The sequence below is a fragment of the Natator depressus genome, chromosome 9 (assembly GCF_965152275.1).
Source record: "Natator depressus isolate rNatDep1 chromosome 9, rNatDep2.hap1, whole genome shotgun sequence".
In the NCBI taxonomy this organism is placed as follows: Eukaryota; Metazoa; Chordata; order Testudines; family Cheloniidae; genus Natator; species Natator depressus.
In genome coordinates, this window is record NC_134242.1 from 100887960 (window position 1) to 100907957 (window position 19998).

At 44.9% G+C, this 19998-nt stretch overlaps 1 protein-coding gene across 1 annotated transcript in view; it reads right to left on the reverse strand.

Moving 5' to 3' along the window:
• The window catches only part of TEX11 (testis expressed 11), a 134340-nt gene that overhangs the window by 95527 nt on the left and 18815 nt on the right, over nt 1–19998 (reverse strand). Inside the window, exons 5-10 of the mRNA XM_074962808.1 lie at nt 15947–16027; nt 15729–15848; nt 13502–13582; nt 9844–9929; nt 4669–4726; nt 3733–3828 (exon numbers count right to left, since the gene is read on the reverse strand). Coding sequence (XP_074818909.1) covers nt 3733–3828; nt 4669–4726; nt 9844–9929; nt 13502–13582; nt 15729–15848; nt 15947–16027 — 522 coding nt within the window. The remainder of the gene's footprint in view (nt 1–3732; nt 3829–4668; nt 4727–9843; nt 9930–13501; nt 13583–15728; nt 15849–15946; nt 16028–19998) is intronic.

A 19998-nucleotide genomic window follows, 5' to 3' on the forward strand; every position in this document is an offset into this window, starting at 1 on the left:
TGCTGCCAGAGCTCCGCGCTTTTGTGCCAGCGCTCCTCATTCTGCTGGCGGATCCTCCTTTCACTCTCCCTCCACTCCTGCGCTTTTAGATTCTCGTTAAGGGACTGCTGCATTACTTCATGCAGCATGTCCTCTTTGCTTCTACGTGGCCTCTTCCTAATTCTTTGGAGTCTTTCGGCCGGTGATAACTCGGATGGCTGAGATCTCAAGGTTGCATCTATAAAGGCAAAATGTAACACTTAACAGAGGCAGCATTGTTCACACCAGACAGAGCAATGATTCCCCCCTACTTAAGGGCAAGCACAGTCTACACAATAGCATAATTTGCCTGTCCCAAAGCGAGCGCATATAACCCACGGGAGCCCCAAAATGGTGAGTAAGCACAAGCGTGACTGACTGTTTCACGGCTGTACTGTCCTCTGGGTTTCTGTGCCTTGGGGAGAGCCAACAGCTGCAGGGGGCCCCTATACTAAACACTGTCCCCACATTTTCCACAGGAGTTCGTCCTGGAAGATATCTCACTGCTGAGGGTGACCTAGGAAGCAAGGGAGGGTCTTCTACTGCAATGCAGCTTCCGCCCTGACCCATATGCGGCTTGCCTGTGTGCAGCAATGGTCCCCCCGCCTCTCACGGCACAGTGGCACAGACATGTTAGCCTGACTGGGACAAGGACCACAGTGGCTCTCCCAAGAAACCTGCACAAGCACATTGCCCAAGTTGTGGATGAGACCTTTGAAGAGATCACTGAGGCTGATTACCACGATGTGAGAGAGCACATCAATGCCCTATTCCGCATCTAGGCATGCATGCAGCCCTAACCCTCCTTGCCCCAAGAGCCCACACCAAATGACTTCCTTCCCAAAATAAAAGCCACTTACCGGGCACCTCCTCTGGTGTTTGTCCTTCCCCAAGCACCGGCCACACAACTGGCTACCTTCCTCTTGGCTTGAGAACAGCTCCTGGCTGTATGCATCTAGGGATTCCGGGGTGTCTTCCTCCTCCTCAGCACCCTCGCTCCTGCTTTCCTCCTCCTCCTCCTGCCTTGTTGAACTGGGCTCTGAAGTGTCCATCGTGGTACTCGGAGTGGAGGTGGGGTCGCCCCCAAGTATCGCGTCCAGCTCTTTGTAGGACACTTCTGGAGGCCGATCAGAGCGCATTAACAGACCAGGGCGTCCACACTGGCGCTCCAGCGGGGGCGCATCAAATGTTATTCCACTTGCTGAGGTGGAGTACCAGGAGCACTCTAGCCGCGGAGTCAGAGCGCTCCACGTGCCTTGCCAGTGTGGACACGTCGTGAGTTAGAGTGCATGGGGCTGCTTTAATGCGCTCTAATTTGCAAGTGTAGCCATGCCCTTAGACTTGTGAGACCTGGTTTCAGGTCCTTGCTCCTGTACAGACTTGCTAGGTTACTTGGGGCAAGTCATTTTGCCTCTCTTTGTCCCCTAGTCCCCCATCTGTAAAATGAGGGTAAACAGTACTTGTCTACCACACAGATTGTGAGGCCTTCAGATACTACGGTGATGGGGGGATATCCCAAGATACATTCTCCATTGCCTCTAAGCCACACTATATCACTTGACTGAAAGCCTCGACAGCATTTGCTGCAGGTAAAGTTGGATTTTAGCTTTTACTTAAAATCATTAAAATCTTAATCAAAATTTTGAATTTACAATTCATTTTTAAGCCAAAGAAATGGAAATGTAAAGATGTCCAGCCAAAGATTAATTCTACTGAAACTTCATTTGCACTGGCTAACCCAAAGGGAAGGAGGAATGAAATTAATTTGACATGTTCTTATGGGAAAGAGAATTCTACAGGAGCACTATTTTATCATGGTCACACACTGTGGCCCAAGAGCAATAGTCTTCCAGTCTGTCATTTGAAAAACCAGGTGTTCTACATCTCAGCTGGACACCACTGAACTCTATTCTGTATGTGCATATTTTATGCGTCCATGCCAAAAAAATGGTCTGACCATTATTATCAACAGGCATCTATTACTGATGGAAATACACAGCAGAAAGACAGATGCATGATCTGCACATTCAGCAGGGCTTCTTCTTAATGAAAGCTACCAGCACTACACCAGTTTGTGAACATGGCAAATGAATCAGAAAAAACACAAAATGTATAGAGCGAGCCAAAGTTATCTCTGATGGCGCTCCATTGACTTCAGATTTAAAAGTAGCCATACTTGAACAAAAAAGCTTCAGAAACAGATTTCAAAGAGAAACTGCAAAACTAAAATTCATTTACAAATTTAACACCTTTAATTTGGTCTTGAATAGGGACTGGGAGCGGCTGGCTCACTACAAAAGCAGCTTTGCCTCTCCTGGAATTGACACCTCCTCATCAATGATTGGGAGTGGACTACATCCACGCTGACAGAATTGGCCCTGTCAGCACTGGTTCTCCACTTGTGAGGTAACTCCCTTCTCTTCATGTGTCAGTATAATAATGCCTGCATCTGTAATTTTCACTCCATGCATCTGAAGAAGTGGATTTTTAACCCACGAAAGTTTATGCCCAAATAAATCTGTTAGTCTTTAAGGTGCCACCGGACTCCTTGTTGTTTTTGTGGATACAGTGCTAACACAGCTACCACCGATACTTGACACCATGGGTGAATTTATCCCACAGTGTTGTGAGTATAAGCCAAATGTATTGGAAATGACTTTGGTGATGGTTTAGACATGAGGTAGATAAAAATCAATGTTTTTGTTTAAATATTTTTAAAAATCAATTTATTTTAATAAAAAATATTAAATTAAATACAAGTTTGTTTTTAAAAATAAACCTATTTAAAATTAAATTTTAAATTATGACAACCTATGTTAAGACCAAAACTTACTAACATCTATTAAGATAATTTAAATTTAAATAAAAAACACTATTAAGCAGGATATATTTGCTATCAGTTTTGAAGAAAGGCGAACGACTGAACTGATGGAAGTCACTGGTAAGCACCTAGAGCCAGAGTTTGCGAAACCGTTTTTTGACAGCAGTATCTTTTCCTGCGGGTTCAGAGAGACTATTTTCTTCACCTGAGTTTATTTAACCAGTTAACTTTGAATGATCTAGTCATTAAATTGAAGAAACCCAGTGGGAGCTGAAAAAGCAGGAAAGCTTGTTTTCCTCTTATAATCTAAGAGTAAACACTGGGTGTGAGAGGATGAGATCTATTAATTCTAAAATCTTGAAGAACATGGTGACTAGAAACCATCCGTTCACTTCACTAACTACAGTTTAATAAAATAGTTTCAATCGCAAAATATGTTTTGATAAACTTTTTTTCCTATGTGTCCAGCACATTTAAGGTAATCTGAATGTCCATCCAAACAGAGCCTGACACAAATCATAAGTAAAAATTAATAATAACCTAGTAAATAAGAAATGTTAGAAAATAGTAAATGGTGCAAAATAAAAATGAAAAAATTGAGAATCTGAATAAATGGAAATTAAGCTATATAACTGTTTAAACAAATATATGGTAGCAAAAAGAAGAACCAAATTTAGTGTAAATGCCATATTTAGTTCCAAATCAATATGTTTGAATGGTTACCAACCAATGATAACCAACCTTTCTTTAGGAAAATAACTAAAAACACAAATGCAAAACAAGATTAAAATCAATTATTTAAATCAAGGTTTCCTGCTTGCCAATTTAAATCATTATTAAAATTTGTGTATTAAATCAATCCAGCCTGCTTAGACATCACAATAAGTTACAACCTCGTTAGCCAGGCTTATAGCCCTGAGAGCCTTGTCTTGATACTGTTCGCAATCCCACTCCAAATAGACAGTGGCTAATAACCGCAGCACTTTAGCCTAGAAAGAAAAGACAAAGTGAATAATTAAACTCAAATGAAATAACCAAAACAACACTTAAATATTGCACAAAAGAGTGGAAATAAAGGAGATGGAAATATAAGCTGTGGATAATATTCACTGAAGCACACTGGGCCAGGGACTGTCTTCTCTGTTACTAGAGGTACAGTGCCAAGCACAATGTGTTGCTCCTTGATTGGGACTGCTAGGCACTACCATCATATAACAATTGTATTCTTATCCCTTCTGAAGATTTGTCTTGACATGGTAAACTGGTTAAGTTTAGGTCAGGCTTTTAGTAAACGTGCTAGCTAAGCCTGACCTAAACTTGACCTTTTTCCTTCTGTAGATGGAGGATAATCTTTAGCTTAATTTAGCTGGTCAAGTTCAAAGTTCATTTAAACTAGGGAAAAGATCAAGTAACACCACATTCACTAAACCTAACCTAACTTGATCACTTTTCCCAGTCAAGACAGAGCCTATGGGTTATAACGTAATTCTTCTCCAAATACACTAGCTGGAGCAAAGTATTAATGCACTAGCTTTACGTCTTTATGAAAATCTAGGTTCAAATATGACTAAGGACACACATAGCAATGAGTCGGTCTCAGACTCAGCCTAGTATCTAGTGGAGAATTATTTACACTACACTACCATTCTCTGGGACTAAAATAGCAGGAAGTGCTAAAGATCAGGATGGATAACCACTGGCAGAGCTATGAGGGGAAGTCCAAGACTGGCAAAGAGAGGCACTGGGGGTTGCAGAGCAGGACTGGCACTAATGACATCCTGCTATTAGACTGTGTGTAATTCAGAAGTTTCTGTATGTTTATTTCTTACCTGCATTTCTTCCCCAGGAGAATACTTCTTATCCATTTTCCCAATATCATAGCTCTGGCTACAGTTTAAAAGAAAAGATCAGAATTGTATGGGCTAAGAGATGTAAGAAGAACTCAGTCAGCTTTCTGGGCTACGCAGTGAACTCATACTTACCTTTTCCATTTCATTGATTGTTAGGAGCCACATAGAGCACAGAGGAAAATATTAGCTAAAATAAATGGTCACAAGATAAAAGATCCTCTGATTGATATAAAAGCATCAGAAAATAATATCCTTTAATAATATCCATGAGACTGCAGACAGGGCACATTACAGGAATAAAAATTAATAGAGATAGGACCAAGATATGTCAACTGTGCAAGCTGTGTCAGAAGCAGGCTCTAACACCTGCTAACACTTTTGAATGTCATATGGTAAAGAAAGTGATACTCTTCGGATTTAGCACTTTGGCTCAAGGTGTCCTTACAAAGGACGCTGTAAGAGTAACTGAATTCATTCTTGAACTTCACAGCCTGATATGATTATCATGGGACAAGACGACAACAACAAGACAGAGCACACAATCATACATAATCTTCACCATTATCTAAGAATAGACAGGATTTAATTTGCCTTCTAAATCCCCAGATCTGAATTAAACTAAGTTCTTTCTGCTGTTTTCAAGTAAGTTAATTAAGCTTCATAACCCCACTTTGAGGTAGATACGTAGTGCTGCCCCTTTTTGAACTGAGTGGCTAGTCAAATTTCTGGGCCCTGAAGATGTTCCAGTTGGAAGTAGAAATTGATGGAGTCTGATATGTTATTTGATGCAATCTTGTTTATTTACAAGGAATGTACAAAGTCCTGCTTCTCCGAACACAGGAGAAACCAAGAACAAAAGAATCAATTTCTTAGCTTGTACCCCGAAGTCTTTTTAGCCAACAGTCTGAAAAGCTCTCACTGACTTTTCTCAGGTCATGCTGTGCTCACAGACTGCTGCTTGGCTTTCTTGCTTTTTGTCTCTGCCTCTCTGTGTTGTGTGTTCTCAGTTTGTGTGTGCTCTGCCTTCCCTCTCCTACACACACATTGTTCAGCAAAACCACTCTGCCCACTCAATCTAAACTCCTGGATGGGTTCACAACCCCATTTTGTCTTAGGTGAGGTGCTTCTGTTTAACACATTCTGATACTCATGTTAACTACAGGGTGCATTCTCACCCTAAGCTCAAAGAGGAGTGTGACCTAAGCAGTCACCAATACCTCTCAGAATAACAGAAATGTCATTCCCACTATACAGATGAGGAAATTTAGGCCTGGTCTACACTAAAAAGTTAAGTCAACCCAGCTACATCACTCACGGGTGTGAAAAATCCACACCCCAGAGCAGTTAAGTTAAACTGACTTAACACCCAGTGTAGACAGCGCTAGGCTAATGGAAGAATTCTTCTGTCAACTTAGCTACCACCTATTGGGGAGTTGGATTGCCTATGAAGATGGGAGAACCCCTCCCAACAGCATAGGTAGTGTCTATACTGAAGAGCTTACAGCGGTGCAGTTGCAGCACTGCAGCAGTGCCACTGTAGTGTTTCAAGTGTAGACAAGCCCTAAATCACATAGAAGGTAAGTGACCTGCTTTCAAGGTCATGTCAAATCAGTAGCAGATCCAGAAACAGAACCTAGGAGTCTTGATTCCCAGTCCTTGTTCTAAACGCTAAATCACAGTATAAAAGGCCTCTGAGGTGAATGCCTGTGGGTAATTCCATAAAACTGAAGCTAGGTAACAAATGGGACATGGGTGCAAACAAAAGGTTAGGGATGCAAAAACAAATTACATCTGTGGGCAGTGGCGGATTAGCCAATGGGCCCCAGCCAACTGGGGGGGGGCCTCAGAATAATGGGTGCCCTGCCCCCAGCAGACACGTGCCGGGGCAGGGCGGGGTCTCCAAGCCCTGACCCCTCTCCCCAGCAGGAGCACCGGGCAGGGCAGGGCAAGCCCCCACACCCCGACCCTGCTCTGCTCCCTGGCAGCAGCACCGAGCAGACGGGGGAAGCCCCCATGCCTAACCCCACTCTGCTCCCTGGCAGCAGTGCTGGGAGGTGGCGTGGGGCGGGGGAAACCGTTTGAAGCCCCAGGTGGCACAGGAAGCCCCAGCGGCAAGACCCCGGATGGCAGCTGCCGCCCTGGGACTGGAGGAGGTCTGGCTCCCTGCTGCGGCCTCAGGGCTGGGAGAGCTCTCACTCCCCGCTGCGGCCCCAGCGCCCTCTGCGGGGGACAGAGCTTCTCTGGTCTTGGGGCCACAGGGGTGGGGGGGAGAAAGGAGCAAAGGGGGGCTGCAGTGAGCGGGTGGAATAGGGAAGGACCGTGGGTGGAATGGGGGAAAGGGACAGAATGGTGTGGGACCCTGGGCAGGGCCACAGGCAGAAAGTGTGCAGAGGAGGGCCCCTACATGTTCTGGCCAAAGGCCCCACAAAACCTTAATCTGCCTCTGTCTGCAGGAATTTATTCCCAGATCTGATATTTTCTCAGTATGAGATAACATTAATCCCACTAGATGGTGCTATAACATTCTATCCAGGCAAATGTTTGTGCTTTGCAATGGTTAGTTCTGTACTCCAAAGATTTTCTCATTGGTGTTTGTGAGCACTTAGTATTCCATCTTCTAAGTACAGAGAACAAAATAAAGAGATGTTCTCCAAAATATCAGTTTTAATGAACCCTAAACACTACTTCAAGACTTCCTTGACTCAATATCTATGATCATTAATTGTTTGAGATTAAAGGGGGCATTGTCAAATTGATTTCTTCTGAATAATTTTTTTTAAAATCTATTCTAATTTTCTGAGTCTGGCACAAGATAATTTTTCCTGATAGCCTAAATGTTCCTTTCTTAATTTTATTGCACTGCTTTCTTGGTCCCCACCTTACCACCCCTTACAATTCCTTTCCCACGTTGGAATTTACACCCTATATGTAGATAGTTAGCATGCTGTCATTTAGCCCAAATAGACAGACAATTCATTTTATCTTTCCTCATAATCCAATTCCTCCAGCTTCTTAATCATTTGTGTTGCTGTTTTGTGGATTCTCTACAAGATGTCAACATTGGAAACCTAATAAATCTGTCAAGGTCATATTAACAGTGAATGAGCAGTAAAGGCACCCGGCCAGTTGTGGAGCTGCCTGAGCCCTTGTAGCCCAATGAATGTGGCTGAGAACACTAAAGTAGGGAGAACTAATACATGAAACAAACTTTCATCAACAGTATAATTATGGCTTTTGGTATGTAACTCTTTTATGAGCAATTCAAAGACTACTTTTAGCAAATGCATGTAATGCTGACATGAATTATTTTTCTGCATTTTTCTACACTTTCCACATCTCTTAAGGTGCAACCATCACTATGGCATTATGAAAGAGGAAATAGCTGGGAACAATCCTCCTAAAGCACAGCCTCCTTGGGAGAATAAGTGGTATGGATAGAATTAAGGAGAGCCATGAATATTTCTACATGCAAAGAAGGGACCTCATGTCAGAACATGAAAATCCATGTGAAAGGGATTCCTGATGTTGAGATAACACTGAGGTTGACATGAAAGGATGTGCCTGTAAACAGAGAAATGCCACTGAGCTGAGTGTAGGCCTAGCTTTGCTCAGCCAAGTAGAGCTTTAGATTTGTAAGCAGAGTCTGAATGAGCTCTCTCCTGACATCTGTGATGAGCTGTGGAAGAGGACTTCAGGAGCTGATCTCGTTTGCATGGGCACACCTACTCTGCCTAGTGCTCAGTATGATGTGATTGCTTGCCCAAATGATCACTTTTGGCTGGTGTTGGATCCCCAGTCTCCATGTTATTGGGGCAGGAGTAATAAAGAGTTGTTACCCTTGTTGTGTGAATCGAGGGCAGCAGAACTGTACCTGGCATACCCTGCTGGAGAGACTCACCTTCAACGAAACAGCACTCGGTAGGCAGGGAACATGGGTTCCAAAACCCAGTGAGTTAAGAAGGGGTGGGGACAGGTGCTTGCACCTGGTGGTATGGGCCCTGCTTAAGGCTCCTAGACACCATTTGACCCTTCCTCTCTCCACTGTGTAATAAAAACACCAATTTAGACTCAACCGACAGTCTTGTTATACGCTGCAGAGCTGAAATCACTGACACCTAGGTCTAAGAATTAGACCTGCTTTGGGACAGTGTCTCTGATGTAAGAGACTGCCCAGTGTGCACCAGCAGTGGGGCTCCCCCACTAACAGCTGAAATCACTGAGAGCTGTGTTAAGTGGTGGACATCTTGGTGAGTGTCCAGCAGGATGGCTGGCAGAAAAGTACAGTGAGCAGCCAGCAAGGTGGCTGGTGGAGAGGAGCGGCCAGCAGGGTGGCTGGTGGAGAGGCGTGGCAAGTGGCCAGTGGGGTGGCTGGCAGGGAGAGGTGTGGCGACTGAGTGCCCGAGATGCGGCGCATGTAATGTGCCTCCTTACCACCCCCTCCACCCAGGGTGGGAGGTGATCTCTGCAGATGCACCGCTGAACTCTGGGGCTTGCACTGACCAAGAACAGCAACTGTGAGTGGGGTGCAGAGAAGGGTCAGGCATGTTAAACGGACTTTTGGGTTGCTCCACTTAAGAACCCGAGGGGAAAAGGACACTGCCCAACTTACTTGCGGGGTGGGTCTTTCGCTCATAGTTTATGTTTATGAACCTTGTTTGCAGTGTTTTCCCAAATTAATGCTAAGTTACTTCCCTCCTTTTACTAAAAGGTTTTGTTTTGTTTTTTGCTAACTCAGACTCTGTGTTTGTGAGAAGGGAAATATTGCCTCTTAGTGGTGCCCAGGGGGTGGTGTGTAATTGTCGCAGGTCACTGGGTGGGGGCTCAAGACGGTTTTGTGTTGTATTGTTGAAAAGGAACCCTTAGATACTGAACCCGGCCCTTGTTCCTGCCAACTCTGACTGGCAGAAGGGTTACAGATTGATTCATTTAATACTAGAGCTATATGAAAATTTTCAAACAACTTTTTCCCCATCAGGAAACTGCTTTTTCCAAAAAAAAAAAAAAATGTTCCACGAAGAATTTTTTTTTAAACAAAATTTTGCATTTTTTCAATGAAATCCAAAAACTAAAAATTGCTTTTTCCTATGCCTTCAACCGCATTTGCTATTTTCTCAGAAAAAAATACTTTGCATTTTGTTTTCCCTTTTACATTACCTGAGCCAGAAGGAGCTCTGTTCATACCCCTTCTGTTCATAGGTTTCCACTCCAAAGTTATAGCAGAGGATTGCTAGATAACAGGTCTGCAATTAAAAAAAAAGTGCTTCTCCTGTTAGGTTCTTGTAATGACTTTCTGAAAACTAAGGCAGTTGAGTCTCAGGCACACTTAAAATACTTTTTATATCAAAGCTACACCCACCACTATCAGAGCTGATTTTATAGGAGGGAAAACGAATCTGACTAAAATTGTTGTATTGTTGTTCTATGGGAAACTAAAGCAGCATTAATAAATAAATCCCTCAAGGTCACACATAACAGTAGGACTGATTGAGTACATGTTGCAGCCCACTTCCATCAATAAATACAACAAGAGTACTTGAACAAGGACAACTAAAAAAGGGGAAATTAGAATAGGAAACACTAGAGAGCTAAACACTCGGGAGCGAATAAAAACCCATCACAAAAGCAGGAACTATTGCACTGTACAGTTTGGGGGAAAAGGTTCTTCCAGTGTTTGATATTTCAGAATACTGCTGCTTCATCAGCTCCTCTGTGTGTAAGTGTTAGGAACCTGAGTTACCTCAGTTAAGCCTCAGACTAGAGCCCTGCGCAGATACAAAAACGTGGATCCACATCCAATCTGAATCTGCCAGGATCAACCCACAATCCAATCCACTAGCCGTCTTCTACCTGTATGCGCAGCCGCACCCACATCCATAGCAGCAAGCCATCTCACAGGGCTAGCAACAGGGGGAGGAGGGGAAAAGAGGGAGTGGAGGGGCGGGGTCTTACAGGGAAGAGGCAGCACGAGGATGGGGACTGGGGGTAAGGGGCAACATGGGGGCAGGTCTCGAGGAGAAGAGGCGGTGCAGAAGGGGTTGCTGGGAGGAAGGAGCGTTGCATCGCATGCTGCTCCCAGGGGGCTCGCAAGCAATGGCACACGGCAGATCAGAGCGTGTTGCATCGCAGTGCATTGGAGGGATGGGGCGCCAGGGCCCCGCCCACTCCAGTCCCCAGGGCCGGGGGCAGGCCCTGCTGCCGAGGAGCCGGTGGGCCGGGCCCGGGATTGGGAGCGTGGCCAGTGCTGCCGGGCCAGGCCATGATGGGGATGCTGGCACTGCCTGAGGGGCCCAAGCTGCTGGACAGGAAGTGGCATGACGAGCGGGTGCTGGACAGCCCCAACTCTGATCTGCTGCCCAGCCACTGGCTGCTGGCTGCCAGTCCTGAGCATGCTGCGCCCCCCAGGCTGCCCGAGCTGGACACCGCGAGCCAGGCACCACCAGTGACTAGAGCCCTGCCCAGTTGTATCTGCAGCCGATCCACTATCCGCAAAAACGGTCTGTGGATATGAAGCGGATATCTGCAGATTTGCAGGGCTCTACCTGGGGCTAGCCAGTTTGGCAGCAGAATCACCTGACTGGCCAGCCCAGCCCACCCAACTGGCTTCAAGATCGCTACAGGTCTGCATTTAAGCTCAGCAGCAGCAACAAGTTGCTGGCGGCTCAACACTTACGCCTGCAGCTGTGATCCTATATGCCTTCTTCCCAGCCTTGCTCCACCCCTGCTCAGTTCCCAGCTCTGGCCCTGACCCCTGGTTCCTAGCTCCATCTCTGATCCTCAGCACTGCCCCTGGCCTCTGACACTGATTCCAACCACTAGGTCTGACCGCCACTGCTCCAATCACTAGGCATAACTGCCCACACCCTGGTCCGTGAAAGTTTGAGCAGCCCAAAAAGACAAGATGTAATTTAGCTGCAGAATGGACCACACTAAAGTTGATGCCTCTTTGGCAGAGTTAGCGAGCACCCTGAAGAATCTATTAAAGCCAGGTCCATGCCCTTCAGGCACAGAATGTAGTGCCGCAGGCACAAGCCACGTCATCAGTGACTCAGGCTCCCTGAGTACCCAAGATCCCAACTGTCTGACAAGCTTGATAGTGACTGTGGAAAATACTGTGGGTTCTTAAACCAGCGCCAGTTCCTGTTCCTGCTGTGCCAACAGTCATTTCCTGACTACCAAACCATAGTGGGACTCGTCATTAGTCTGCAGACTGGGGAAGCATTGACCTGGGATTCTCCACTGCTTGAGAAATCTAGTCCCCTCTTGAGTCAGTTCAAGGAATTTGTCCAAGCCACTTCAATGACCTTCAACAACCCAAATGGTAACATACAGCAGAAGCCACGCACCAGGTATTGAGGCAAGGATGCCAGCTGGTTGCTCACTACGCTGCAGATTTTCAGCACCTGGTAACAGACACAAACTGGAACAAGGCCGCTCAGTGCTATCACTTCCAGCTGGGATGGACTCAAGGAGGAGGTGGCATAGATAGAATCCCCAACTGGGCTGGATGCATTTATCCAGCTAGGCATCAAGATTGCCAATAGCTTATTGTAATGCTGCTAAGAACAGAGGATGGCTTCTTGACCCACACCTGTCTTAACAGAACCAACTAGCCAGCAGTCAGCACCCACTTTACAGCGTGAACTGCTGCAAGCAGATGTGGTCTACAAGCATTAAGCTGATTGGGGTCACCAGGCTGCACCTAACTTTAGCATCGGTTATCTGATCCGGTTATCAACCAGCAAGGTCTGGTTATCAACTCAGAATCTCAAATCAACCTGAGTATCAGCTAAGCTGGATCACCAATACCTAAGCCTATCCAAGATTCTCAAGCAGATCAATCCAGTGACATTCAAGATTCAATTATCAGAGTCAGTGAAGACCCATCCTCTGACCGAACTCCCTCTTAAAATATTACCTAAAGACCTTCCCAGGAAAGGTTGAGGGCCGCTGTCCTAAGCCATCAAGTTTAACATTACTTAATGGAGGAGTTTCATGTAACATTTAAAATGAAATGAAAAGGAGCAATACAAATACCCCAGTGAGTCACTTTAATGATTCATCCAATGATTGCAGCTTTGTCCATGCAACTAGAATGAAAGCAGAACTCCTCAAATCAGTTACACTCAGATACTCTTAAGGATATGCAGAGATTTTCACAGAAACCAGTTAAATCCCATTCAACCACAACACGCACAGTGCCACATTTCACTTTCAAAAGTCATATTTCAGCCTTCATCCATCCCTTTAGAGTTTAGAGACTAACCAATTTATTTGAGCATAAGCTTTCGTGAGCTACAGCTCACTTCATCGGAGCTGTAGCTCACGAAAGCTTATGCTCAAATAAATTGGTTAGTCTCTAAGGTGCCACAAGTACTCCTTTTCTTTTTGAGAATACAGACTAACACGGCTGTTACTCTGAACCCTTTAGATTTTATTACTTACACTGTAGAGTAGTGGTGGGCAACCTGTGACCCGCAGGCTGCGTGCGGCCCGTCAGGGTAATCTGCTGGTGGGCCGCGAGATAGTTTGTTTACATTGGCTGTCCGCAGGGACGGCCACCCGCAGCTCCCAGTGGCCGCAGTTCACAGTTCCCGGCCAAAGGGAGCTGCAGGAACCAGCAAGAGCAGGTGAACTTTGAAGAAACAAATGTCCTTAGTACAAAAGAACAAGCAAAGGAAAGACACAGAATAGATGTACAGAGAATTGTCTTGATAAGTATTTTTCAGAATTTTCTGAGACATCAGTAGCTCCTTGTTTCTTTCTTGTTAATATTAAACTTTTGGAAGGACACAAAAGAACTGATTTCACTGACCTGTTTTGGCAGCCTTGTCAACATATCTTTGCAGCGTTGCAAACATGTCACTGCCTTCTGAAAATACCCTTGAACAACTGCCTAAGAAAGCAACAGAACATGCCAATAAATTGTTAGAATAAAAACAATTTGTCTTTAAATACCCTCTCGGCTCACAATACAGTGCAACTCACTATACTGTAAGTGGAGAGATAACAAAAACAGCAAGACACACTGTGAAATTCTGAGGTTATAGTGCGTGAACATGTAGGATCATGTGATCATTTCCTTCCAATGCTAAAATTGCCATGAAGATACATGAAATATGGTATCACCGAGTTTCCCCAATAGTTGGTCATGGGCCCAGTGTGGAGGGAAGAGGTGTTGGAGAACGAGCCCACACCATCAGACAGTAGTGGCTCTGTCCTGTCCCACAGGGCTGTGCCCACCTCCCCACTATAGGTGTCACAACTTGGTGCACATGGTTGCCATGCCACTCAGGTTTGGCCCAGGCACCTCTCCATTGGCTGGGTCAAACCTGAGTGGCGCTGTGACCTCATGCACCAGGTCAAAACATCTGGAATGGGAAGCCAAGCCCAGTTCCACTGGAGCCACCACTGTAAAGTGGATGCAGGGTAGGTTCACTCTCCAACCCCTCTTCTCCTGGAGCTCCTCCCTACTCCAAGCCCAGATTAGGACTGCGGTGCCAAGGCAGAGGATCCTACTGCATGTAGTCAATGCCCCTCACTGGGGCAATGAAGAGGAGAAGGATGCTGGCTTATGATTTTTGGGCCTCTTCCATGAATACAGACCCTGAGAGGGTCACACACAAAAAAAACCCAATAAAATGGTGGGTCACCATAGTAAAAATTTTGGGAACACAGTTCAGCAAATCTGATCTCCAGACACACTGGCCCCTCCATTGGCTCCCTGTGCAACTTTGGGATTGAGGCCTTCTCCTATTTATACCCCAATTTCTGTACCACTTTTTAGTTTTGCCAACCCCAACTATTCAAAAATCATGGGTGGCTTACAAATCATGAGATTTTTTTTTTATTTCTTTTTGGTGCTTTAGAAGGGTACACTTGCATCATTTTCAAACTTTTCTTCTTAAGGACTACAAATTTACTTTTATTAAAATTATTTTTAAGAAAACTGAGATTCTCGCCTATTCACATGATTTGCAGGGGTTGGAGCTTTAAGAAAAATCACCAAATATCGTGAGACTCATCTTAAAATCATGAGTGGGCAACGATGACCTCCCTACTTGTATATAAAAAACACTGCACATAAAAAATAGTTTATATATGTGTGTGTGCATAGTTAGTATAGCTAAAGATTACCATCTAGTGACACATTCAATAAAGTTATTATGCACTGCAAGTAGCTTCCTGTGTGCAGCTTTTTAACACCTCTTAGATCTTGGCTATTTGTGATTTACATGCAGTGTTGCACTTAAATATTATTTGATTACTTTAGTGACAGAATATTGGCACAGAGATGTGTGGTTTTGAATTTACGTATCTCACTAAATATATGTTGCACTGCTGTGGATGTGGAGACCCTGGCTCAACCCCAACATCAGATATCTTGCTTCTTCAGCCAGTGAAGCACAGACCTTTGTAGGAGGTGACTCAGGCCTCAAAAAGATAGCTGTCCATTTCATAAACACTCCTGCAACCTAAATCACAGAAGGTATGTCTACACAGCAAAAAAAAAAAAAAAAAACATGGCTGGCCTATACCAGCCGACTCAGGCTCGTGGTGCTTGCGCTGAGGGGGCTGTTTTATTGCTGTGTAGACTTCTGGGCTCGAGCTGGAGCCTAAGTTCTAGGACACTCCCATCTCGCAGGGTCGTAGAACCCAGGCTCTAGTTCAAGCCAGGCGTCTACACAGCAATGAAACAGCCCCACAGCCCCCGCCAAGTCAGCTGACACGGGCCAACCGCAGGTGTCTAGTTGCTGTGTAGACATACTCCAAGTCTTCATGAAATGATCTAAACGACTTTGCAGGATTATGATAAATTAGTGCAGTTACATGTCGAAAAAATAGGTATATTAAGAATGCTTAAATTACTGCAACACTGAGGGGTCAAATCTGAGACCTTACAGCAGATCTAGGAAACTTATCTTTCCAGTTTAATGACAGGAACTCACACTTCTAACAACTGACTCAAAGTTCCAGTATGATCAGTCATACATTCCATATGCCCCAGTGACCTACAAAGGGAAACCGGCCAGGACACGTACTGATTCAGCCTGATAAGACAGTACTCTGAACAGGTCCTTCTCTACATCAGCTTTGTGCACCTGAATATCTGCCTCACCACTGCTCCTCTTCATTAATTGGGCATATAGTTTTTCTAGACTCTGGAAAAGAAAACATAAGCACCCAGAAAGCTGTTACTCAATTGTAGCACTTGCTAGTAAGAGTGTTTGCAGGAGACTGTACCTAGCCAGAAACTTACATTTATGGCAATCACAAGAAATCCATCACCAAGGGCGGCTTTTCCGACATCCACCCACCCTTTTCCAGTCTTCATGGTCATCTGAAGCAGAAAAGGAATGTGTTTTGTGAAAATTCAACCCAAATCATTTCTCACTTGTTCTTTATCCTTGGCATCGTCAACCTCTGAAGAACAAAGGAAGCAGAATTGCACTGGGGGAAAGATCCTGACTGAAAGACGTTCAGCCAGTAAGAATGTTGGAACATGTGGTGAGATTCACCTTTGCTTTGTATTCACTTAGCTTGTTAAATTAGGTGTTAGTTGCATTTTACCTTTTATTTCCTTGTAACCAATTCTGACTTATATCCCTCATTACTTGAAGTCACTTAAAATCTATCTTTCTATAGTTAATTTTTGTTGTTGTTGTTTTATCTAAACCAGTATAAGATTGAAATGTTTGGGAAACTCCATTTGGGATAACAAGATCTGTGCATACCATTTTCTATTAATAAATGACAGACCTGATATGAGCTCGTATCATCCAGGAGGGTGCTGGGCAATACAAGACACACGTTTCTGGAGGAAATCTGGAACTGAAAGTTTGCTGGTGTTGCCTTGTAGTAATTCTATAGTACTCATGGAATATAGCAGGGAGTGATTTACATGCTGGAGGCTGCGTGAGAGCAGACCTGGACTGGTTATTTTCACAGTGAAGCAGGGTAAAAGGCTGCAGAATTGACGGGACACAGCTATCCATCAGTCCAGACTGTACCCTGGGTAATGTCTCAAAAGGGTCCCCTGTTCTTTGCAAACATCTCTCATCTCAGAGCTGACAAACTCACTATGCCAAACATGTCTTAAGAGATATTTATCCATAAATAGTAACATATAAGGTATCTACAGAACGCTCGTAACTTGTCAAGATTCATAATTATTGTGAGATGCATGTATGGATAATATTTAAGAAATAATGTATTTATTTTGAAAGTTTGCTTTATGGACCTGGAGTACAAACACCAGGAGATAATGTGTCTTGGTAATAGCCCATTCGAGCAAAGAGAAGTCGTCACCACTCCCTGTTTGGCCAGTGATGCAATTTAAGGTTCAACTGTTTAGCCTTGTGCAGTACTAAGACTGTGAATGGGAAACCATCAGAGGTAACAAACAACAACTGAAACCACTTAAAGAGTTAAAAAAAAAATAAAACTTTAACCAAGACTGTGGGTTGCTCGATCTATAAATAGAAACAAAAGGCTGTTTTCAGTATAACATATGGGAGGGAGAGGACTCTGTATCCATTCGCTGAGAAAAACCCCTTATAGAGCAGGGCTGCTTTCATGAACATTTGGATCCTCGTTCTTGAGAAACCAGCCAGCTCTGCAACAGACTGAATTTTGGAGGGAAATCTACTTTTCTACCACACTCTCGTTCCTAGTTAAATTCTTATACTGTCTTAAATAAACCTTATTTTGTTCTATTTTAAGTGCTCACAAGTGCTGTGCGGTTACAGAAGCAGTGATTAAAGATATAACTGGCAAACTGAAGTATCTACTTCTTGGAGGCAAAGATCTGGAATTTTTGGGAGAAGAAGTGTCAGAGGGGCTGGGGTGTACTCACTGTTAACCTGCAAGGTGAAGTTAGGGCTAGCATAGCCCAGAGCAGTGGTGGGCAACCTGAGCCTGAGAAGGAGCCAGAACTTACCAATGTACATTGCCAAAGAGCCACAGTAATATGTCAGCAGCCCCACCCACATCAGCTCCCCACCCCGCTCCCAGCACCTCCCGCCCACCAGCAGCCCTGCCAATCAGTGCCTCCCCCTCCTTCCCTCCCTGCACCTCCCGATCAGCTGTTTCGTGGCGTGCAGGAGGCTCTGGGGGGGAGGGGGAGGAGCCAAGGCATGGCAGGCTCAGGGGAGGGGGTGGGAAGGGGTGGAGTGGCAGAGCCAGGGGTTGAGCAGTGAGCACCCCCCGGCCCATTGGAAAGTTGGTGCCTGTAGCTCCAGCCCAGGAGTCAGCGCCTAGACAAGGAGCCGCATATTAACTTCTGAAGAGCTGCATGTGGCTCCGGAGGATAGTACTTAAGTGACTGAAAGCCTAGCAGTGTCAGGGAACTGACACACCCAGCTAACACAAGAAAGACTCACTGTTGCTGGAGGCAGGGGGTAACAAGGTGACCCACAGTCCTGGGTATCCCAAGAACCATCACAGGTATACAGATACCTCAGCAGGGGTGCCAACTGGGGGGCAGGGGAGAGCAGGAGGAGAGCCCCCCACCCCAAGTTTCCTACAGGAGGTGTGCGAGCTCCCAGGTGGAGCTCTTAACTACAGCACAAAATTAGTGTGAAATGTACGTTCTGCAGAGGAGAGATGCCCCTGGGGCAGGGAGTCAGTATTTTCTTTACAAACAGAGGCAGGGTGATTAAGGTAAGAAAGGGCTGGTGATTAATGATCTGAAAATCTAGCCTGTAAAACAGGAATCTTAGGGTGGGAGTGCGTGTTTTAGAGCCAACGCAGGGGACTCAGAAAAAATACAGCCAAGCCCTCTGAGCCAAGGTTACATTCAGAAAAGGGGGAGGTTTGGGGGTGTAGGTGAAAAGAAGGGGCAAAAACCCAGGGAAGGGATAGAAGTGGTACAGAGAAGTTCCCACTCTACCTGTGGGTACTTATGCGGCCCCATCACCATAGTATCTGAGCGCCTCACAAGGTCTAACCTATTTCTCCTCACAGCCCCTCGGTGAGGCAGAGCAGTGCCGTTATCACCATTCTACAGGTGGGGCACTGAGGCACACACAAACTAAAGGCCAGATTTTCAAAAGTATTTAGGCACCTAGTGAGATTTTCAAAAGCACCTAGAAGGTTAGGTGCTTTCTAAACGCCACTAGATACCTAGCAGCATCTTTGGGTGCCTAAAAACCTTTGAAACTCTGTCCCTAAGGCACTGGCCTGAGGTCATTCAGAAAGTCCATGGGGAGAAGTAGAACCCAGGTCTTTCAGGGCCAGTTCCCTATCCAGTAGACCAGCTGCTCTCTCTGCTGCATGCTGCAAAAAGAGAGGAATCTGATAGATGAGAGCAAAACCAAGGCGGCCAGTTCTCTGAGACTCCAGCAAACGGTCCCAGGAGATTGGGATGGAGGTCATGGTTGACAGCATGAAAATCAGCACGAAGGTCAGAAAGGATGGAGAATGAGAATCAGATGAGAGGAAACTGCTTAACTCCAAAGGGGTGGCAGGTTCTGCCCCATGCTGGGTTGTAGAGCAATGGCTGCTGTGCAATTTTACATTTTAACTGAAAACCATTTTGTTTTGTCATTTTTTGTTCTAGGTTTGAGAAAAGGAAAGAATCAGAAAGTGTCATAAGTATCAGATGTGTTTATGCCTCAAATTTTTAGGGTTTCAGCTATATCCAGGCCAATTTCAGAACAAAGAACAGAAATTACACCCATAGAGTCCATAAAGTCAATGACTATTGTCACGATTTGTATTATTCACTGGGCACCATCTGTGTGCCCAGCACTGTTCAGAATATGCCAGACAATATAGTCCCTGAGAGCCAGTGTGTATAAAATGTGTAGCCCTGGATAAGATGGCTCAGATATTTAAGTATGAAGTGTATAGTTATTAAGCACATGTTAATATCTATGAGTGGAGGCAACAGAAGTTTTACTGGTTTACGGACTAGAAGATTTGACCCTCCAACTTTCGTTCAAGAGGAAGAGCTGCCCAGAGCTCCTGTGCCTGTTTATTTCCCTTTCCTGCCTGCAGTGGCCCTGAGATACCTCAGAAGTCTCAATTTTTGTCTCAACTTTAAAATATAGAATTTTCTTAGTGTTTGGATTTAAATAGTCTCCTGTGAGAACTGCAACTCAGTCGCTGTCGTGTTGTGTTTCAGAGCCTTCTGGAAAGTAACAAGCCTTTAAACAGAAGGGAAAGCAGTGTTACCAAGGCTCATGATTTTGTCATGAGTCTCATGATAATTGTTTTCCTTAAAGCTCCGGCTCCTGGAGTCAAGGGGATATGTGATGATTTCAGCCTTCGTTCTTAAAAAAAAAATGAAGTTTCTAGCCCTTGTGGCTG